Source organism: Oncorhynchus gorbuscha, linkage group LG13, assembly GCF_021184085.1.
Source record: "Oncorhynchus gorbuscha isolate QuinsamMale2020 ecotype Even-year linkage group LG13, OgorEven_v1.0, whole genome shotgun sequence".
In the NCBI taxonomy this organism is placed as follows: Eukaryota; Metazoa; Chordata; class Actinopteri; order Salmoniformes; family Salmonidae; genus Oncorhynchus; species Oncorhynchus gorbuscha.
The window spans coordinates 33,595,426-33,618,732 of NC_060185.1; the positions used below are offsets into that span (position 1 = coordinate 33,595,426).

A 23,307-nucleotide genomic window follows, 5' to 3' on the forward strand; every position below is an offset into this window, starting at 1 on the left:
ATAAACAACATGATTTTCATTAGCTGGTTATGTGTCAAAGAACTGTTTTTGCAAATAATGTTATGGGACAGAATTATTCCATCATTTAAAAACGTTAACCAATTTATTACACCATATTTGACACTTTAAGTGTTTAAGTATGGCTATGTCATAAGAAAACCTTATTGTAAACAATGAAATATTAGGCTACAATAAGCTATGATGATAAGACGCTGCTGTCTGCCATGGCTGACTGGTAGAGATGCAGTAGAACATTATTATACCCAGGGGGCGAAGACATTGCTTGATATCACAAGATTTAGCTAGTTAGCTACGATAAAAATGTATATGACTTTGCAAATAAGCAAAGGTAACCGTAGCTATCCAACGGATATCAGTCTGGAGCTGCAGGTAGCATTCTTCTTAGCTACAACAACATAGCCAACGTTAGCTAGCTTGCATAACAACAATGGAATGAGATGGCTACCAAGCTAGCCTCATCTACTGTAGCTAGCATACAGCTGTATTGCCTCAAACAGCTGGCTGACTCCCATCGCCCATAACGGTACATACCTATGTGACAGGAGGCAGGACCGGCTTCTTTTTAAGTTGACTGATTAGCAAAGCGTGATATGGAAAATAGATTCATTTCTTAACGACATAAATGTATTAGCTATCTAGGCGCAAGCAAATTTCCAAGACTGGAATGCAGAAAAATCCCTCAAACTCTAAATGAAGGCGAGGCACGTCACAGATGAACACAGCTCTCCTTGGATTGCAGAGTGCAATCCTTGCATTATACTTTTCAATGTTTTCGTGTATTATAACATAATACATGTTGTTCTTGCATTCATTTTCAATGTCTTCTTTTTGTAATATTTGTATGTAACATAGAAAATGTTATTCAGTTTAATTGGACCTTGTGTTTACTATATTGTATCAACACCAGCACACAAAATTCACTTGAAATAACTTTATTTTAGAAAACACATGAATTTTAAAAATTATCAAAATACTGATGGAAAATTGCAATAGTGTTGTTACACAATGTCAGTATTATCAGGTTGTATCAGATTGTAAAGGGGCTGCAGTGTAGCCTACAATAATTTTCATGGCAAATAATAATTTTCGGATCAGACCCAAAATCACAATTTAAAAAACTCCACAATCCTACAGCTTTCAGCCAACGTTAAATCTTCTTTGAGATGAACAAGGTGCATCAGATTCCTCCTGCAGGACTGCTCTATGACACTTGCTCCACAGGTCGCATTTGAACATCTCCAATCTAGATATGTAAAGACAGGAGTATGGTAGTTATTATTTGGGAGATTATGGAAAACTTTTCCCCCATTCATTCAAACATTGATGGAAGTGAACAGAGTGTGCAAAGAATACTGAGACAGACAAGTCTCCTTACTTACGTGAACATGTGGCGGTGTGCCTAAGACATACGTTACAGCACTGGCAATGTCTACTGCTTCCAAACACTGTAGGAAGGCAGTAGAATTATAACGTACACATTCAAAAACAATCATATAGCCTGTATGCACAGATATCATTATTATTGTTATAATTCACCTTCATACTGTTGTAGGTAGCAGCAGCCTTCTCTGGATGGAGGCTGTGAAGTCGGAAAGCAAATTCTGTTTCCACTATACCAGGAGATATACACTGTTCAGAGGAAAACAGAAACACAGGGTTAGTGACAGTTTTACATTAGATGGCTCTAACGATTACATTATGCATTAGCTAGATAGATTTGTAAACATCAATGTGGTCTATCATGAGGACACACTGGCCTGATATTGTGGAGTGTTACCAATAATAGAACACCATCGTTTTCACCAGTGTACTGTTGGTGTAAGTACTCACAATATGACAAATTAGCACAATTCAGTGCTGGGTGGCTGTGGACGACTGATCAGCTCATTGACAATAATCTTATTAGAAATAATTCACTCTAAGAATTAATAACTTACCGTGGCTCGAATGTGGGTTTTAGCCTCTCGCAGCTCTTGCCGCAAACCTTCGGTCAGGGCAGTCACAGCATACTTGGTAGCACTATAGAAGTGTGTATCAGCACTGAAAACTACACGATGTCCACTCATACTAGAATAGAAGAAGATACACTATGGTTTGTTCTACCAGTGGATTGTCCAAAGAAAAGCATTCACTGCAACCTGAGTCCAATTGCATATCTGGAGGTAGAGATAGAGTTGTACGTTACCTGTTTATGTTGATGATATGTCCATCATCCACCTTCCTCTCCTTCATAGACTGGTATGCCTCTCGTGTGCAGATAGACAATGCAATGACGTTCAGCTGTAAAATACATCCGTTGAATATCAATGTGATATTAAATAATGGACTGAAGAAAGTGTGACGGCCATCACTTGTGTTTTGTTGATAAATAAGGTCAGTAACAACACAGAGATTGAAACATACATCAATAACAAATGTTACTAAATGATAGAGAGCATGACACAGGATAGCGAAAATCATGCCTTGCTTTTTGACTGTAAGTCGCTCTGGAATAGAGTGCCTGCTAAATGACAAAAAAATCTAAATAGAAGATAAATATGGACAGCATTTGACATAAACACAGAGATCATTGACAGTGACACCTACATCAATCATTGTCCTCCAGCCATCGGTTTTGCCATTCAACAGTGACTCTGAATGGGCCAGGCCAGCATTGTTGATGCACACATCCACTCCCTGATGGAGAGTCTTGATTGCAGAGAACATGGAAAGGATCTCCTCTTCATTTGAAAGGTCACACTTGTAGGGAACAAGGGTGCCACTGTGCCCAGCGCTCTGACACTCTGCTGCCAGTTTCTAAAATCATAAGGTAAGATTACTTCATGCACTATGTTCCATAACATAACACCATGGTGAAGCCATATGAAAGTAATTCCCAAATGTGCTTCATTTGACACATAATATTTTCTATAATATCATATACTACTGTGAGTACTGTGGCACACATCATAAAAGTAATCAAACAGTTTGCAAAGAATACTTCAAAATTGGTATAGATCAGGTGCCATGAGACTGTAGTAATCTATAATAAACCTAAAACGTGTAAAACGTGTGACGCAAACCTTGTGACAGAATGCAGGTGACATGTAAATGATTTATTTGTTGACCCATATAGGCTACATATGAAATAGTGCAGTAAGTGTTTATTTTGAATTTGTGAAATTGTTGATGTTATATGAAAGTATAGGGGTTTATGTTTCTAGAACCGTACCGCAATTGATAATCTATAAAGTATTTGTCTGTTTAGTTTTCCAGAGCCAATTCGCCCACAACATGTAAGGTCATTGGTAAGGTTAGCTCCTTTAGTACAATATTGGGCTAATATAGTAGTGCCTAGTGAGCACAGTTCAAAAAGTAGCAACAACAAAAAGGCTACAACACATTCATGGCCCCCACCTCTATTTTCTCGACGTTCCTGGCGCAGCCGAAAACCTTCATGCCGTGCTGGACAAGAGCCTTGCAAATCGCCGCTCCGATTCCAACAGAAGCCCCGGTAACAAGCGCCACTCTACCTTTCCAGCGATCCATAGTCTATCAACACAACTGGATACTGTATTTCCTAAAGTTGTTCAATTGTATACTGTTCTCAAATCGTTCAGAACTTCGCAGAGTATCAGCTACGTTGTATCCACTGATAGGTGCACAAACTCCCTAACTCGTGCCCAATGAAACTCAGGCCAACCCCCTTGTCCCTCCGCACATGATTGAATATTCATAGGATGACTGATTGCTGTTCGAGCCCTTTCCTGTTCTATTTTTATTTTATTTAACCAGGCAAGTCATTTAAGAACAAATTCTTATTTACAATGACAATTAGTCCTTGGATTCGACCCAGAGACTTCAGTGACGCCTCTTACACAGAGATGCAGCGCCTTAGACCGCTGCGCAACTCGGGAGTCCTAAAGCCCTACTCTAGTGAAATGTAGTGTAGTTAGCCGGATACTCTCTCTGTCTGCCAATAAAAAGATGCGTGTTAACTTCAAATACATTTCAGCAGGGGCACAACTTTGGTTTTAGAAGTGGGGGAACATAATATTATAATTATTATTTTATCTGGTCAGATAAACACTCCAAACAGCCTACCCAGCTGCTCGGTCTCTGCAGGGTCCAAAAGTACACCCCAGCCTTGTTTTGTATCACATTCCAATTATACAACTGAGGGGGACAAAAATGCAATTTCAGAATGTGGGGGATATCTCCCCATCCCTAGTGAAAGTTAGGTCCCTGCTTCAGGGAACACAGAACCTGGTGGTTTCACAATTTGTGATAGGCCTATATGTATATCCCTTTGCAACAAATTACCAGTGCATTCGACAAGTATTCAGCCCCCTTGACTTTTAACACATTTTGTTACGTTACAGCCTTATTCTAAAATGGATAAAATAACTTTTTCTCTCATCAAACAATAACACAAAAAAAGGTTCTTAGAAAATTTTGCAAATGTATTGAAAAGCAAAACTGACATATCTCAATTACATAAGAATTCAGACCCTTTACTTAGTACTTTGTTGAAGCACCTTTGGCAACGATTACAGCCTCAAGACTTCTTGGGTATGACGCTCCAATCTTGACACCCCCGTATTTGAGGAGTTTCTCCCATTCTTCTCTGCCGATCCTCTCAAGCTCTGTTAGGTTGGATGGAGAGTGTCGCTGCAGAGCTATTTTCAGGTCTCTCCAGAGATGTTAGATTGGGTTCAAGTCCGGGCTCTGGCTGGGACACTGAGGACATTCAGAGACTTGTCCCTAAGCCACTCCTGCGTTGTCTCTGTACCCCACCTCTTTAAGGAATACCTAGGATAGGATAAAGTAATCCTTATCACCCCCCCCCCCTTAAAAGATTTAGATGCACTATTGTAAAGTGGCTGCTCCACTGGGTGTCATAAGGTGAACGCACCAATTTGTAAGTCGCTCTGGATAAGAGCGTCTGTTAAATGACTTAAATGTAATGTAAATGTTTGCTCCATTCATTTACCCTCAATCCTGACTAGTCTCCCAGTCCCTGCTGCTTAAAAATCCCTACAGCATAATGCTACCACCACCATACTACACCATAAGGATGGTGCCTGGTTCCGCCAGACTTGGCATTCAGGCCAAAGAGTTCAATCTTGTTTTCATCAGACCAGAGTCCTTTAGGTGCATCTGGGATAGTCCAAGCGGGCTGTCATGTGTCTTTTACTGAGGAGTGGCTTCCATCTGGCCACTATCATAAAGGTCCGATTGGTGGAGTGCTGCAGAGATGGTTGTCCTTCTGGAAGGTTCTCCCATCTTCTCAGAGGAACTCAGGAGCTCTGTCAGAGTGACCATCAGGTTCATGGTCACCTCCCTGGCCAAGGCCCTTCTCCCCCAATTGCTCAGTTTGGCTTGGCGGCCAGCTCAAGGAAGAGTCTTGGTGGTTCCAAACTTCTTACGTTTAAGAATGATGGATGCCACTGTGTTCTTGGGGACCTTCAATGCTGCAGACATGTTCTGGTACCCTTCGCCAGATCTGTGCCTTGACACAATCCTGTCTCGGAGCTCTACGGATTCCCTTGACGTCATGGCTTGGTTTTTGCTCTGACATGCACTGTCAACTGTGGGACCTTATGTAGACAGGTGTGTTCCTTTCCAAATCATGTCCAATCAATTCAATTTAGCACAGGTGGACTCCAATGAAGTTGTATAAACATTTCAAGGATGATCAATAGAAACAGGATGCACCCAAGCTCATTTTCGAGTCTCATAGCAAAGGGTCTGAATACTTATGTAACTGTTATATTTTCTTTATATATATATACTATATATATATTATATATTTTAAATCTACAAACCTGTTTTCACGTTGCATTATGGGTATTGTGTGTAGATTGATGAGCGGTCTGAATACTTTCCGAATGCACTGTAGTTTACATGTTGTCAACAATCGAAGCCAAGTCCATCTGTTTTGGCTCGTAGTTGCGTATGCTTAAGTTTTGTTGCTAAATAACCAACCCCTCTCTAGGAGAACCCTGGTTGATTCACAGGTAGAACGCTTTTGGTTCCTAATATAACCGTTTTGGGTTCCATGTAGAACCCTTTCCACAGAGTGTTCTATATGGAACCCAAAATGGTTCTGCCTGGAACCAAAAGGGGATTTTACCTTTAACCAAAAAAGGTTATCCTACGGGACAGCTGAAGAACCCTTTTTTCTAAGAGTGTATAACAATAAGCTCCAACATGGATTTGTAAATGATGTCATGTGAGGAGTATTCGAGAAGCGTTGAAATTACACATTGACTCCTGGGGGTTCTGGAGTGGTCTGACATCCAGGGCTGGTTCCAGACATAAACCACCTAGAAAAATGTTGTTGAAAAGACGACTATGCCTGACGTCTAATCTACGTTCGGTTTTGGTTGAAAGTGTTGTTGAAAATACTTGTTATGTCATTTAAAAGACGACAATACAAAGATGTCAGTCTAAGTTCGGTTTTGGTTGAAAGTGAAAGTTGAAGAGACGTCTTATCAGGTCGCTGCTTCGACAATTTAAACAGAATTCAAATGACTTGCATACACACAGACACAGTATAAAAAATGTGTCTATGAACTATTTTATTAACAATCCTACATCCCTCCAGTATTTACACACAGTATTTATTTACAACATTCAAGTGCTAATTGCCTTTATTCCATTCCTGAAGAAGCATGACTGAAATCATCTACTCATATTTCAAACATCCAGCTTGACAAAAGCACAAAAAAAATATTGTTCGATGCCTCACCATTAAGTAAATGATTGCCAATACATATTAACAAGGGGGTTTCCATTCGGTTTTGATATTTCATATTTACATTTCATTAACATTTAGTAATCATCATTATTTATGTAACCAACTTAGAATGTATTTGTACATTTATATTGTCTACAGACAGGTTAAATAAAGATTTTAAGCCTTGAGACTATTTAGACATGGATTGTGTGTGCACGACATACTGTAAGTGGTCACTTAGGGCCCCCTGGCTGCCCAATTGCAAAATAGTATAATTGCAACGTTTGCTCTCCACCCCATGGCAAAATGTGTAGAATTGAAGAAAACATACTTTTAAACTGCAACATTTTCTCTATGTCCCTTTGAAAAATGTGTAGAATTACAGGAAAAACATTTAAATAAATCTCTCCACAGGTCAAGAGGGGGGCCACTAAAATGTTTTGCCGCGAGGTGAGTGCCCCAACCAAATCTTGCTTAGGGCCCCCAAAAGGCTATAGCCGGCTCTGTTGACATCTATCGGGTGACTCTATGTCTGCCCCAAAGGCCAGTACCCATCTAGCACATAACATTCTGAGAACCATAGGTTTCTTAGAGCTTGGTGAGTGAGTGGTTGTCCTATGGCTATTTTGCATACAACTGTTATGCAGGTGAATGAGGACCCAAAAGCGACTTTACAGAAACAGAGTTTATTCCAAGTCAAACCAGGAATACAGAAACCCTCTAGACAGTAGAGGGGAACAACTGAAGATGCGACCACAGACTGCAGGTCGCTTCGGGAAGGCGCAGGCCGTAGCTGATCAAGACACCTGCTCACACGCAGCATCTGAAGAAGGCAAAAAACATGACAGGACGGAACGAGGACAAGAACAGCGAACATCAAACGAGGATCCGACAAGGACAGAAGCGGAAAACAGAGGGAGAAATAGGAACTCTAATCAGAGGGCAAAATAGGGGACAGGTGTGAAAAGAGTAAATGAGGTAGTTAGGAGAATGAGGAACAGCTGGGAGCAGGAACGGAACGATAGAGAGAGAGAGCGAGAGAGGGAGAGAGGGAGGGGGAGAGAGGGATAGAAAGAGGGAAAGAACCTAATAAGACCAGCAGAGGGAAACGAATAGAAGGGAAGCACAGAGACAAGACATGATAACCAATGACAAAACATGACAACAACCTTACCACCACATTCTAGGAATGGTGCAGGATAGTTGCTTGGCTTTGAAACATTCTCAGTATGTTTAGCCTTTTACTGCAGTGTGCTAAATCAGAGTCACACAGTGTTTCTTGGTAGTCTTAAACAAATATTTTTTTTAACAAAAGTATACCCCTCACACACATGGTTATGGCCTTAAAAACAAGAAGACACTGGTACCATGTCAGATATAGAGTTGAAATGTATTCAATTTTGAGTTTGCATCCCAATATTACACTTTATATACATCACAGAAGACGGAAATATAACAAAACCATTTCAGATAGAAACACCAGATTTTCTGTGGGGATAAAATACTGTTAATGAATTATGAAATCATGAAAAATCATGACAAATTCCACCCATGAGGCCACTAGTGGGTGCTTTGGTAATTGGAGAGCAAGAGTAAGGAACTTGACAAAAAAAGTAACTTTCTTAGTATTTCATTACTTAAGAATGTTTCCTAAAAGCTCAAACATGGTTACATTTCAGCTGAATTTTAGTAATGTTCTAGGAACTTTCTCCAAATGGTTTGACACTGGGAATATTCTCAAATAGTTCAGAGAATATTAAGAGTGTCAAGGTTGTGCGCTACTGGTGTAGAAGTCAGGTGCAGGAGAGCAGAGAATTGTGATCAGGAGCACACTTTATTTGGCAGAAACAACAAAAGACGGACGCAACTGCGTCAAACAAACCTCCAGCCAAAGGCAAAAGTAAAAAGTGCAACAAAGTCACAAGGATGCAAAATGATTAACAATTGAACACACCACGGGTTGAACATGGTACCTGGAGAAAAAAAAGAGCCTGGCGTGTCACACAAAACACGTAACAAAAACAATTCCACACAAAGACATGGAGGAACATATATGTAGTGTGATTAGGGAATGTAAACCAGGTGTGCGAGGAAACAAGACAAAACACATGGAACAATGAAAAGTGGAGCGGCGATGGCTAGAAGGCAGGTGACATCAACCTCCGAACGCCACCCGAACGAGGAGAGTGTCACGTTCTGACCTTAGTTCTTTTATTATGTCTTTGTTTCAGTATGGTCAGGGAGTGTGTTGGGTGGGTTGTCTATGTTCGTTTTTCTATAATTTGGGATTTCTGTGTTCGGCCTAGTACGCTTCTCAATCAGAGGCAGCTGTCAATCGCATACTTAGGTAGCCTGGTTTCCTACCTAAGTAGCCTGTGTGGCACAGACACTAACATGGTGTTTATTTTCCGTTTCGGTTTGATTTACTTCACGTTTATTGTTTTTTTCAGTGTTCGTTATTCATTTAAAAAACATGAACACTTACCATGCTGCGTTTTGGTCCTCCAATCCTTCATACTACTCCTCTTCGTCAGAGAGGAGCCGACTAAGTCGTGACAAAGAGCAATGTTTGTCTTTGGGAATTTTGCTACTTCAGCATAACATTTCCAGGTTTCTTCATAGTTGTATTTAAAGTCATGTTCTCAAATTGTTCCGAAAAATTGTTAAGAAAACCACAAGAAATTACATTAGTAATGTTCAGAGAACAGTCTAAGAATATTATTTAAAAACATATACATTCCGTTCTCAGCATCAACAAAACTCTCTATTCTCTATCTTGTTAAGTGTGTTCAGGTTTGTTGGCCATGCCCACTAATTGGCTACACCTGATCTTAATGAGTGCTTGTTTCCTTTGAAACTGGGTCTGTTTGAATAGACTAAAATAAACAGATTTGTATGTGTAAAAAAACATGGTACGCCAGCTCCATCCTGATGGTGAAGTGGACTAATTACATGGATAGAGAACAGAATACTATAGGTTTGAATCTCACTGATGCCGTGTCACAAAAACAAAAATGTGTTTGCATTATTAATGCTGAAGGAAATACATTTCCATGTGTCTTATCTGTGCTTGGAGTTTTTTTTTTTAAGTTAACAAAAAAATAAGCTAGCAATGTTTAAAGTCTTACTGTAACATTCAGTGAAAGTTTTAAGGAAGTTCTTGAAAACCCCCTAAATAACCTATAATATCAATTTTCAGAGCCTTCATAAAACCACCCAGAGTAAAACATTCTCAGAACCTCCCTGCAATCAAAAATAAAAGTTCCCAGAACAGGCAGTGTTCACTTCTATTCTATCAGTCAGGTCATTTATGGCTTCGTTCCCACAACTTCCAAGGAAACAAACATAGTACTGTTTATATATCGTGTGAGAGTGCACCACATCTCAAATCATAAAATGATATGCCAACTATCTAATCAGAGTAGGTCTGAGGAAATAGAGGAGTATCTCACAAATATATTCAATAGCTTTGACTCATATCTGTCTTTAAATCACTCTTGACTCGAGTATATGCCATTTATTAACGAATTCCCGACAATGTATAGATAACAAATTATAAGGGAACAGCCCTATGTAAATACATTTTATCAACAGGTATGGATACAACCTAGTGGGAGGAGTTGCCTTTTCTATTGGATCTTTTATGAACTAGGTGCTCTGCTTATTGACATTATTTGGAACATAACTTAATCCGTTTGACCCAACCAAAAACACGAATCACAATGAATTTACTTATTTCATTTTTCTTTGCCACCATTGTGAATATTCAAGGGGCAGGTGAGTGTGTTCATTTATTTATTCAACCCTAGTAACTAAAATGGGTTGAAACTTGATGTGTTCTTGCATTGGGTATACAATGTTTAGGAAGCTACTCTGAAAATGTAGTTAGCTAAGTTATAAAGCTAAATATATTACAAACTACAGTAAACGCTTGGTACTTTGGAATTGCACAACAAATATAATAGAAATGCATTAATAAATAGTAATTTTGGCTGAAATGTAATAAAACAAAGAACTGATGTAACTCACAGTAGCGGATCAATCAGAAGGCAAAATGTTCAGTGTGTATGAAATATAAATGGTCAATTATAGAGACTTGATTAGCCCAACTGCCTGCTTATTGTAAGGAAATATCCAATGTTTTTGTCAATGCTTACCCCACTATGTGGTGATGAAACTACTGAATTAGATACAAGATTTTGAAATTCAACTATCACTGTCTCAGAGAATGAAATGTTCTGAATATACATTTCTATCATATGTGGCAAGTTAACCTTTCTAATGCTATCTGCCAAAAGCCAATAACATTGGGTGTTCCTTTATAACTGTCTGTATCTGAGTGACAAAGGTTAACCTTAACAGTGAACTTTGCCACACATCTTTGTCCTTAAATCCCTTCTCTAGATTGGTGCTACCAGTCCCAGGTTACATGCGGTGGCAACTGCACAGGTAAAACATATACAGTACATATGTGACAGTATAGATTGCCTCTGTGTTGTATTTTAATTAGCGAACAGGTGTCCAGAGGATCAGGGTTGGTCTAATGATGCTTTATTTTCTGATAAAGAAACAAACATCCATCAAGTAAATGTTGTCCTGCCCTTATGCACCAACTCTTCTGTAAAGTATAAATTAACAACAGGGGACATGAATAGCCATGCTAGCCCAATGACGACATGTGCAGAGAAAACTACAATAACGCAAATCAAATCAATTCAAATCAAATGTTATTGGTCACATACACATGGTTATGAGATGTTAATGCGAGAGTAGCAAAATGATTGTGCTTCTAGTTCCAACAGTGCAGTAATATCTAACACGTAATCTAACAATTCCACAACAACTAATACACACATATCTAAAGGGATGGAATAAGAATATGCACATATAAATATACGGATGAGCGATGACCAAGCGGCATAGGCAAGATGCAATAGATGGTATAAAATACAGTGTATACATATGAGATGAGTATGTAAGATATGTAAACATTGTTAAAGTGTCATTATTAAAATGACCAGTGATCCATTTATTAAAGTGGCCAATGACTTTGAGTCTGTATGTAGGCAGCGGCCTCTCTGTGTTAGTGATGGTTAAACAGTCTGATGGCCTTGAGATAGAAGCATTTTTTCAGTCTCTCGGTCCCAGCTTCGATGCACCTCTACTGACCTCACCTTGTGCATGGTAGCGGGGTAAACAGGCAGTGGCTCGGGTGGTTGTTGTCCTTGATGATGTTTTTGACCTTCCTGCGACATTGGGTGCTATAGGTTTCCTGGAGGGCAGGTAGTTTGCCCCCAGTGACGTGTTGTGCAGACCGCACCACCCTCTGGAGAGCCTTACCGTTGTGGGCAGTGCGGTTGCCATACCAGGCGGTGATATAGCCAGACAGGATGCTCTCAATTGTGCATCCGTAAAAGTTTTAGGGTTTTAGGTGACATGGAAGTTAGAGTAGCAGTGATCCAGTGAATTGCCCGCACGAGTGCTACAATCAATACGCTGGTAGAATTTAGGTAGACTTGTTCTCAAATTTGCTTTGTTAAAATCCCCAGATACAATAAATGCAGCCTCGGGATATATGGTTTCCAGTTTGCATAGAGTCCAGTGAAGTTCCTTGAGGGCTGTCGTGGTATCGGCTTGAGGGGGATATACACGGCTGTGACAATCAACGAGAATTCTCTTGGGAGATAATATTGTCGCCACTTGATTGTAAGGAATTCTAGGTCAGGTGAACAAATGGACTTGAGTTCCTGTATGTTGTTATGATTACACATGAGTCGTTAATTATGAAGCATACACCCCCGCTAACTAGCTAGCATGTATAGCATTCACAAATCAACAGATGCAAATCACAATATACTGGTAGGAGACCATAATATTACAATGTCAGTGACTATATACACTCAATATATAACATAATGGATTGACAAGGATTTTCATGGGACAATTTTACTTGAACCTCTTCCACATACAGTAGAAATGGAAGAGGTAAGGGAGGGCAGGGAATGTTTATGAGGGAGAATACAGAAGGAGAAGGAAGTGTGAGACATTAAAAAAGGGAACTTACAACAACAAAAGGAATGTACACTAATATCAGGCATGGGAACTACTACAATTTTGTGTAATTATAAAACATGAAATTTAGCACTTGTTGCACATATATTTGCTAAAATACCCATGGGAATCTTTAAACATTTTTATTTAACTAGGCAAGTCAGTTAAGAACAAATTCTTATTTTCAATGACAGCCTAGGAACAGTGGGTTAATTGCCTTGTTCAGGGGCAAAAAAAAAAGAAGATTTTTACCTTGTCAGCGTGGGGATTTGATTTTGCAACCTTCCAGTTACTAATCCAACACTCTAACCACTAGGCTATCTGCCACCCCAAATCAAACATAACTAATGTTCTGTCTCAATATTCGCTGAGAAGGACCTGATGGTTGGGCAACGGTTGCTGGGACATGTGACGGAAGAGCCCAGTCTCCAATTAACATTGTGACGAGAAGAACCCTACCAGACGGACGCCTTACACCATTCACATTCACTGGGTACCAAGAGGCCTTCCACGGTTTCATCACAAACAATGGTCACACTGGTAAGTTGCTATATAGATGCTGCATTACATTTACAGTACAATGTCCCCTACTAATGATACAGTATATCAGCATGGTGTATTGTAGTTGTATTGAACATGAATAGCAAGGCCTATTCACCCTTTTAATGCCTTGATATTTCACAGATTTTATATAAACTCAAAGCTCCATAACATAGACTGAACAAAACAATAGTACAGTACATGCAAGGTCCATGGACTCCACATATCTGCTCTTACATGGACTAAAGCTTTCATATCTCTGCAGTTCAAGTGGACCTGCCTGCCACAGCGAAGGTTCAAGGTGGAGATCTGGCGGTGCCATACAAGGCAGTACAGCTCCATCTGCACTGGGGCAAGGATGGAGGCCCTGGATCAGAGCACACTATTGATGGAGAACGATATCCCATGGAGGTTTGATGACCAAAAATGTTCATGCTCTTGATTTGTGTTTATTGCATTGTTTTTACTGTCATTTGGGTACAGCATGTGTACAGTAATTACACAGCGATCACATTTACATAACTATGAGTGTTCACATTTTATTTATTTGTCCTCAGCTGCATATTGTTAATATAAAAGAGGAATACAACTCTTTGGCTGAAGCTCTGAAAGACACTGCAGGGGTTGGAGTTCTTGGATTCTTTTATGAGGTATTAACTATGAGATTATCCATGAGATGTACAACTGTAATATTTTTATTTGGGTTGTTAGGACATTTGATTGATGATACTTATCTTATATTTTCAGGAATCAAGAAGCTCCAACAAAAAATATGACACCATTGTAAATGCTCTGAACACTATCAAACATCCCAGTAAGTCGTATAATCCCATAAACAACAGCCATTGTTATGTATTATTTTATGGGATGGAACCAGGTAGATAATACTCCAGGATCAGGATCATACAGGGATAGGCCTATGGGAAAGTGCCCATAGTTTCCAGTCACATTGGCATAAGTGCCAAAAGTCCAAAGTACAACTTGCATTTTTCAAAGATTTCAAAAGTTTAATTGCTTCATGTACAAGATACAGCAGGTGTAAAATAGTACAGTTAAATATGTAACTTCTTTAGGATTGGTCTGTTCCCTGCGGGATGGTTGAGCTAACATAGGCTTATGCGATTAGCATGAGGTTGTAAATAACAAGAAAATGTCCTAGGACATAGCCATATCTGATATTGACAGGAAGCTTAAATTCTTGTTAATCTAACTGCACTGTCCAATTTACAGTAGCTGTTACAGTGGAATAATTCCATGCTATTGTTTGAGGAGAGTGCACCGTTTGGTCCTTCTGTAGCTCAGTTGGTAGAGCATGGCGCTTGTAACGCCAGGGTAGTGGGTTCGATTCCCGGGACCACCCATACGTAGAATGTATGCACACATGACTGTAAGTCGCTTTGGATAAAAGCGTCTGCTAAATGGCATATATTATTATTATTATTATTATTAAATCTTATTAATAAACAAATTAGGCACATTTGGGGATTCTTGATACAAAAGTTGGAACAGAAATACAATGGTTCATTGGATCAGTCTGAAACGTTGCACATACATTGATGCCGTCTAGTTGCCAAAATCTAAATTGCACCTGGACTGGAATAATACATTATGGCCTTTCTCATCTAAAAAATGATTGTACCAAAAAAATACAAAGGAACAGTTGGTTTTTTCTTTGTATTATCTTTTACCAGATCTATTGTGTTATATTCTACTACATTCCTTTCACATTTCCACAAACATCAAAGTGTTTACTTTCAAATGGTACCAATAATATGCATATCCTTGCTTCAGGGCCTGAGCTACAGACAGTTAGTTTTGGCTATGTCATTTTAGGCAAAAATTGAAAAGGGGCCAATCCTTAAGAGTTAACTACGGTAATATACAGTTCCTTCAGAAAGTGACTCGGGCCGGGTCGGGTGTGGCTGGGCTGGGCTGTGGAGGACGCACTGCTCTCGACCTTCACCTCTCCCGAGTCCGTACAGGAGTTTCAGCGATGAGACAAGACTAACAATCAATTGGATACCACGAAAATGGGGGAAAATGTTGTTGTCAAAGTGAAATTATGTTTTTAGAAATGTGTACAAATTAATTAAAAATGAAAAGATTAAATATCTTGAGTCAACAACTATTCAACCCCTTTGTTAAGGCAAGCCTAAATAAATTCAGGAGTAAAAATTATCTTAACAAGTCACATAATAAGTTGCATGGACTCACTCTGTGTGCAATAATAGTGTTTACATTTTTTTTATGACTATCTTTTTATGACTGCATCATCTCTGTAATTGTTTTATGACTACATCAAATCAAATTTGATTTGTCACATACACATGGTTAGTAGATGTTAATGGAAGTGTAGCGAAATGCTTGTGATCTAGTTCCGACCATGCAGTAATATGTAACAAGTAATCTAACCTAACAATTTCACAACAACTACCTTATACACACACAAGTGTAAAGGAATGAATAAGAATATGTACATAAAAATATATGAATGAGTGATGGCCAAACGGCATAGGGAAGATGCAGTAGATGGTATAGAGTACAGTATATACATATGAGATGAGTAATGTAGGGTATGTCAACATTATATAAAGTGACATTGTTTAAAGTGGCTGGTGATACTTAATACATACAGATAATTGTAAGGTCTCTCAGTCCAGCAGTGAATTACAAACACAGATTCAACTCTATTGGTAGATGGGTAAAAAAAGCAGACATTGAATATCCCGTTGAGCATGGGGAAGTTTTTAATTACACTTTGGATGGGGTATCCATACACCCAGTCACTACAAAGATACACCCGTCCTTCCTAACTCATTTGCCGGAGAGGAAGGAAACCGCTCAGGTGACTTTAAAACAGTTACAGCATTTAATGGATCAACACAATTATAGATTATCAATTAGGTTACTATTGTGGACTGAGTGAATTGAAAGAAACCTGTACAGAATAAAAAATATTCCAAAACATGCATCCAGTTTGCAACAAAGGCACTAACGTAATACTGGAAACATTTTGGCAAAGCAATTCGCTTTTTGCCCTGAATACAAAATGTTATGTTTGGGGAAAATCCAACACAACACATTACTGTGTACCCCTCTTTATATTTTCAAGCATAGTGATGGCTGCATCATGTTATGCGTATGCTTTAAGTCGTTAAGGACTAGGGAGTTTTTCTGGATAAGAAAGAAATGGAATGAAACTAAGCACAGGCAAATCCTTGAGGAAAATCTGGTTCAGTCTATTTTCCACCAGATTAATTCATCTTTCAGCATGACAATAACCTTAAACACAAGGCCAAATCTACACTGGAGTTTCTTACCAAGAAGACAGTGAATGTTCCTGAGTGGCCGGATTACAGTTTTGACTTAAATCTACTTGAAAATCTATGGCAAGACCTGAAAATGTTGCAAAATCCATTTGTGGAAAGCTCTTAGAGGCTTACCCAGAAAGACACAGATGTAATCGCTGCCAAAGGTAATGGATGTAGATGCGTAAAAAAAATAAATAATTGTATCCGTAACACATGAGAATAAGTCAAGAGGTATGAATACTTTCTGAATGCACTGTAGATGAGAAGAAACACACGTGAAATACCAGAAAATAAAAAAATTGAAACATGAGAATGCAGTTATATACAGATCAGGGCCAGTACCATTAATACAATGTGCAGGGGTACTGGAGTGATTGGGATAGGTATGAACATGAAAATGGGGTAAAAGTGACTAGTAGCAGGATAAATTGCAATCTTAATAATAATCATAATAATCAATAAAGGAGCAGTGAACGTTAATAGTAATCACTATGGCAGCTATGTGGTGTGTGCATTGTGATGTGTGTGAGTGTATAGATATAGGATATTAATTTGAGCCAGCCTACTACAGTAGGAAAATAATCCTGCAGCAACAGGAAATGTAAATATATGGATTATAATTCATAGACAATTTTGTAGGGGTTGATACATTTTTTGTAAGGGGAAATCAAGTCTGAAATTTCAAAGTGGAAATGTGAGAGTTTCCTTTTACGAATGTGGAGACCAATTTCTAACATGTATGGACCACTGATGTATAAAATAACCAAGACCTTAATCACGCAGCTGACCAATTTCCACAATATCTTAGTTCTGGGTTTAACAAGCTTAACAAAGAAGAAGTGACTGGCTGCAATCCACACTTTGGCTTTGGTATAAAAGTCACTGCCTAGAAACTCATATATTAGCATGTTTAGACTAAAAACATTATTTTACCTAGCATAACACTATTACAACAGGGTGACTGTTTTGTAATAAAATTGTAAGTATATTCTCTTAAACAACCACTGTATTGTGTGCTTATTGTTAAACCATTGATTGTTATGCAGGTGAATGAGGACCCAAAAGCGACTTAACAGAAACAGAGTTTATTCCAGTCCTAACAGAAAAACGACTAATCCTGAATTCTTAACAGGAAATGTCCAAACGGGGAATAACAGAAATCCTCTAGTCTGTAGAGGGGAATAACAGGAATCCTCTAGTCTGTAGAGGGGAATAACAGGAGAAGCGGCCACAGACTGCAGGTCGCTTCGGGTAGGCGCAGGCCGTAGCTGATAGAGACACCTGCTCACACGCAGCATCTGATGAAGGCAAAAACACGACAGGACGGAACAAGAACACAGTACAGCAAACAAGGATCCGACAAGGACAGAAGCGGAAACAGAGAGAGAAATAGGGACTTAATCAGAGGGCAAAATAGGGGACAGGTGTGAAAGAGTAAACGAGGTAGTTAGGAGAATGAGGAACAGCTGGGAGCAGGAACGGAACGATAGAGAGAGAGAGAGAGAGAGGGATAGAGAGAGGGAAAGAACCTAATAAGATCAGCAGGGGGAAACGAATAGAAGAGGAAGCACAGGGACAAGACATGACAATCTATGACAAAACATGACATTGATATGTGCTAGTGGTTATTTTGAGACCTTAAGGAGCATTTTCATCTTTTGTGAGAAGTGATACCGGTCACTCAAAACCAGGGGTTGCAACCGGTTCAGAGAACAGAAATGAAAACCGAAAAATAACAAAATGTTAAGAGAAACGGAAACAGAACCAGGAACGAAAGGGATCTCTAGTGTTACAGAACTGTTATTTTCAAATCTTGAGAACGAGTTAATAACATTCTTTTTAGTTCCAAAAATATTCCTAATGTCTAGTATGTAATTCTGTATAATTAGAATATTAGTATAGCCTAAACATGTTCAAATTCACGTCATGATGCTCAGCGTTTCAAGCCAAGCAGCATGTCGCTCTCTCCCAACCCGTGAAATTTCAGTCAGATCTTGCGCCTGCACTTATCTGACCAATCAAACATGTAAACAACTCTTACCTCTTGGGCTCCCGAGTGGTGCAGTGGTCTAAGACACTGCATCTCCGTGTAAGAGGTGTCACTACAGTCCCTGGTTTGAATCCAGGCTGAATCACATCTGGCTGTGATTTAGAGACCCATAGATTGTCTGGGTTTGGCTGGGATAGGCCATCATTGCAAATAAGAATTAGTTCTTAACTGATTTGCCTAGTTAAATAAAAATACCTGTTCCACAGCAAGCTGCTCATGTGGCACTAATTGGAGGAGTAATTTAACGAGCTAAATGTAATTTCACAAATGATTTCACAGTTTAAGAAATGAACAAAAAGGAACTATATCAACTGTTACTTTTTTGGGGTTCAAACCGCTTTAGGACTTTATTTTCTGGTCAGAACACTGGAACAAAACACATAGGGGTTCTGCTCGGAACAGAATCATTGAAGAACTATTTCGGTTCCAGCCCCTGATCAAAACATTTATAAAGTATTTATTAAGTATAAATATCCCAGACTTTAGATGAGTCCACGCAAAAATACTTAACTAGTGACTAGTAAATGGTTTATAAGGACCTACTGCATATTAAACATCTTACAAATGATCTTATGAATCATTATTAAATAGGTTACTAACTTTTACAAATGTGGGTGTAAATGATGAATAAAATATTGAATAATCCATTATAAATGTTTTAATACGTGCAGTTATTATAAAGTGCTCCCCAAGTGCAAATGGTCAAATTAAGATCCTACATCTGTATGTGTGTGGCGTCAGTAGTGAGTGTGTGAGCGTGGGTGCATGAGTGCGTGTACATGTGGGTATGTGTGAATGAGAAGAGTGTTGGTGTAGGTGTGTGTGCCTGAGTGGTAGACCTGTGGATGAGCATGGAGACAAAGCAGGTAGTCAGTGGGGAAAGTCGGGTGGCTGGAATCCTTGGCAACTGTATATTTATTTTCCATTGTATTTATTGTGTCCAACTTTAGGCTCAAACACTACCCTTAGTGAAGTGTCCCTGGACATGCTCATCCCCTCTCGGAGTAATATGACCAGCTACTTCCGCTACAATGGCTCTCTCACCACACCCGCCTGTGTAGAATCTGTCGTCTGGACAATGTTCGAAAATACCATTCCTCTCAGCAGGCAACAGGTGCTTTACGGATTCACCTTTGACATTATACTGGACCTCACCTATGTCACCTTTATACTTGACATTATACCTGTACAATCATACAATTACCTGCTGTCAGGAAATTAACTGTAAAATTGCAAATGGTTAACTCTGCCCCATAACAATTTGTGTAGAATTGCAAGAAATTTGCCATTTCCCCCCAAAACAATCTCAGACCTTTTGGGGGCCATTCGAAACTGTGGTACGCCACTGGTCTAACATGTTTTCATCTTTGTGTCTTACAGCTTGCTGCATTTTCTCAGCTTCAGTTTGCTGATGGAAAGCCTATGGTGGGAACCTATCGCCCAGTCCAGCTATTGAATGGTCGCCAGGTGTATCGCTCTGGAAGTCAAGTTGTCTTAGTCAGCACTCTGCTACTCATCACCTCTGTGATATCAGCCATTGGACTCCCACTGCACAACTAAATACCAGGATCTTTGGATTTGGGCATCAGTGAATTAGAGAGTGCCTGATATTGCCAAAATCTCAAATGCTTATATTTCGCTTTGCTATACAGATGTTCTCTTTCAAGTTGACTTTACTTGCCAAATTATAGTTGATACAGTTTATTCAAGGGGGTAATGTGTTTAAGGACACAACATAAATAATGCACCAAGACATTTTATATTTTTATTGTTTATGTGTAAAATAATACTTGAGAGGGCATTGATCCAAGCATTGTTTTGACCCTCTTATTACCTTCTTCATATCATTATTGTTAATATTTAGTTAACCTCATAAATTTCCTATTGTTATTGAACGGTCAATGTCATTATGTGACCTGTGCTTTCCACAGAACCAGCAACACAACTGGTGAGAATCAGTATCAAAGCACTGGAACTCTGATCTATATTGTCCGGTAACAAACCACATCCATGTATTTTTTATATAAATCAAATCAAATTGTATTGGTCACATACATATGATTAGCAGATGTTATTGTGTGTGTAGCGAAATGCTTGTGCTGCTAGCTCTGACAGTGCAGTAATATCTAAAAAGTCATATCTAACAAATTACACAACATATACCCAATACACACAAATCTAAGTAGGAATTAAGACTATATACATATAGAAGAGGGATGTCAAAGCGAATGGACTGTAGAATAGTATAGAGATGAGTAATGCAAAATACAGTATGTAAACATTATCAAGTGAATGAGATACTGTAGAATAGTATAGAAAAAGTATATACATATGAGATGAGTAATGCCAGATATGTAAACATTAAGTGGCTAAGATACCGTAGAATGGTATAGAATACAGCATATCCATAAGAGAAGAATAATGCCAGATATGTAAATATTATTAAAGTGACTAGTGCTCCATTATTAAAGTGGCCAGTGATTTCTAGTCTATGCCTATAGGCAGCAGCCTCTAATGTGCTAGTGATGGCTGTTCAACAGTCAGATGGCCTTGGGGTAAGAGCATTGACTAACAACCGGAAGGTTGCAAGATTGAATCCCTGAGCTGACAAGCTAAAAATTTGCCGTTCTGCTCCTGAACAAGGCAATTAACCCACTGTTCCTAGGCCATCATTGAAAATAAGATTTTTTTCATAACTGACTTGCCTAGTTAAATGAAGGTAAAATAAAAATAGAAGCTGTTTTTCAGTCTCTCGGTCCCAGCTATAAGGTGTACCAATTCAGTTAAAGCTATATAGATAACAACATAGTGTTTTTTCTTCACTTTATTCACACTATAACTAAGAACAGTGGCACAGTGGTCTAAGTCACTGCATCTCAGTGCAAGAGGTGTCACTACAGTCCCTAGTTTGAATCCAGGCTGTATCACATCCGGCTGTGATTGGGAGTCCCATAGGGCGGCGCCCAATTGGCCCAGCGTTGTCCGAGTTTGGCCGTCATTGTAAATAAGAATTTGTTTTTAACTGGCTTGCCTGTTTAAAGAAAGGTCAATAAAAATAAGAAAAAAAGGCTATTTTGATTTATTCTTATGTAATTTCTTCAACAGTCCACCAAGTGGCAGTAATGGGTATCAGAGCACACCAACCATTCCTCTCTGCATCCTTTTTGACCACCACACTGCACAAAGCAATGCAAGATGTACAACTCCTACTTTCTTATTTCCACCCAAAAGCAGTTGTCGTCGACCCCCCACACACTTCACGGATTATTGATACAATAGAAATGGCTGCAATGGCAGATTCAACGGTTTCCATAAGGGGTCTGTTGTCGGTCGTTTCTCTTGTGGTCATATAACCATGTGTTTTAACTGAATATATAACTTCCACTCTGTAGACTTTAGATTTCCCATAGCCAGGTCAGGTTAGTCAGGACACCCCACACCTAACAATGCCATACTAGTCTAATCAGGGATAATTCAATCAATCCCTAGTCAACAACCTGTGGATAATAGCCACTGATTCAATTTAGGGCACTTCTTGTTTAGATACAGGTAGGCTATACTATCCATTTCACCTTAAGTAATCCCATGTTAAAAATAAATAGCACTGCAGTGAGTTGAACCAGGGGAATAATCTACCACCTACTCAATCATGTTTGGCTATTGCTGTAGGCAGTGGCAATTTTAGCATATGTAAATATTGGTGGGGCAAAAAATAAATGGAATGCATGCCAGCAAAGCCACTACACAACACAACACTAAACAATGCATTAATTTCACTATAACGGTGACAAACGGTGCCCACAAACTGTCAGGGCCAACATAAAGCTGTCCTAACAGCAGTCCTAATACATTACCACTGTTACTGTTATGCTGGTGAATGAGGACCCAAAAGCGACTTGGCGAAAACAGAGTATTTAATCCAGTAAAGTTACTTTACAAACAAAAGGCATAATACTACTCGTAATGACGAGAACAGACAGGAGACTTGATCAAGAACTGCAGGTTGCCTCGGGAAGGCACTTGAACGTAGCAGACTCAGACACCTGCTCACCACGCAGCATCTGAGGGAAACACGACACGACAGGGCAATACATAGACACAGCACGGTGAACAATAGATAAGGATCCGACAGGACAGGAACGGAAAACAAGGGAAGAAATAGGGACTCTAATCAGGGGAAAAGATAAGGAACAGGTGTGGGAAGACTAAATGATGATTAGGGGAATAGGAACAGCTGGGAGCAGGAACGGAACGATAGAGAGAGGAGAGAGAGGGAGGGGGAGAGAGAGGGATAGAAAAAGGGAACGAACCTAATAAGACCAGCAGGGGGAAACGAACAGAAGGGAAAGCATAATGACAAGACAATCTAAGACAAAACATGACAGTTACACCTGGCTATCAGCGCAGCCTTGTCTGGCAGCGAAACAGTTCATTCAGCCTCATTTACTGCCTTTTAAAAAAACATATCTGATATGGCTGACTTGCTTAAACAAATGTGGCTTCTAATGACAATTGAGATGCACCAACTATGTCATAAGGGGACAACAAGCGGATGAGAGGCAATTTGTAATTTAGATTAAGACGTTAATGAGCGAGCTAGGACTTACATAGTC

At 39.3% G+C, this 23,307-nt stretch overlaps 2 protein-coding genes and 1 pseudogene across 3 annotated transcripts in view; 1 reads left to right on the forward strand and 2 right to left on the reverse strand.

The window, feature by feature from the left end:
• Positions 1 to 719, reverse strand: part of LOC123992753 — a 34,044-nt pseudogene extending 33,325 nt beyond the window's left edge. The window contains exon 1 of the transcript XR_006831307.1: positions 553 to 719. The product of XR_006831307.1 is annotated as a transcription elongation factor SPT6-like (transcript). The remainder of the gene's footprint in view (positions 1 to 552) is intronic.
• A 218-nt stretch (positions 720 to 937) lies between these two features.
• Positions 938 to 3,680, reverse strand: LOC123993925 (dehydrogenase/reductase SDR family member 11-like). Its single transcript, XM_046296406.1, has 7 exons — positions 3,418 to 3,680; positions 2,608 to 2,817; positions 2,207 to 2,301; positions 1,959 to 2,088; positions 1,558 to 1,650; positions 1,401 to 1,466; positions 938 to 1,264 (listed from the first exon to the last, which is right to left on the reverse strand). Exons 1-7 carry the CDS (start codon positions 3,547 to 3,549, stop codon positions 1,223 to 1,225), a joined length of 768 nt encoding a protein of 255 aa, XP_046152362.1. The 5' UTR covers positions 3,550 to 3,680; the 3' UTR covers positions 938 to 1,222.
• Positions 3,681 to 10,326: 6,646 nt separating this feature from the next.
• On the forward strand, positions 10,327 to 21,766 carry LOC123992754 (carbonic anhydrase 4-like). Its single transcript, XM_046294242.1, has 8 exons — positions 10,327 to 10,519; positions 11,147 to 11,191; positions 13,169 to 13,333; positions 13,599 to 13,744; positions 13,891 to 13,983; positions 14,081 to 14,147; positions 19,645 to 19,808; positions 20,075 to 21,766. Exons 1-8 carry the CDS (start codon positions 10,465 to 10,467, stop codon positions 20,252 to 20,254), a joined length of 915 nt encoding a protein of 304 aa, XP_046150198.1. The 5' UTR covers positions 10,327 to 10,464; the 3' UTR covers positions 20,255 to 21,766.
• Positions 21,767 to 23,307: the final 1,541 nt, after the last annotated feature.

Bases quoted from the DNA above. Each gene is read 5' to 3' on its own strand.
- LOC123993925 (XM_046296406.1), bottom strand. From the start codon at position 3,549: ATGGATCGCTGGAAAGGTAGAGTGGCGCTTGTTACCGGGGCTTCTGTT. The intron at 1,651-1,958 runs GTAAGTTATTAA...TCCTCTGAACAG, and splicing joins AAACCCACATTCGAGCCACG to TGTATATCTCCTGGTATAGT. The intron at 1,467-1,557 runs GTGAATTATAAC...GCCTTCCTACAG, and splicing joins CTACCTACAACAGTATGAAG to TGTTTGGAAGCAGTAGACAT.
- LOC123992754 (XM_046294242.1), top strand. From the start codon at position 10,465: ATGAATTTACTTATTTCATTTTTCTTTGCCACCATTGTGAATATTCAA. The intron at 11,192-13,168 runs GTAAAACATATA...TTCGCTGAGAAG, and splicing joins ATGCGGTGGCAACTGCACAG to GACCTGATGGTTGGGCAACG. The intron at 13,745-13,890 runs GTTTGATGACCA...ATTTGTCCTCAG, and splicing joins GAGAACGATATCCCATGGAG to CTGCATATTGTTAATATAAA.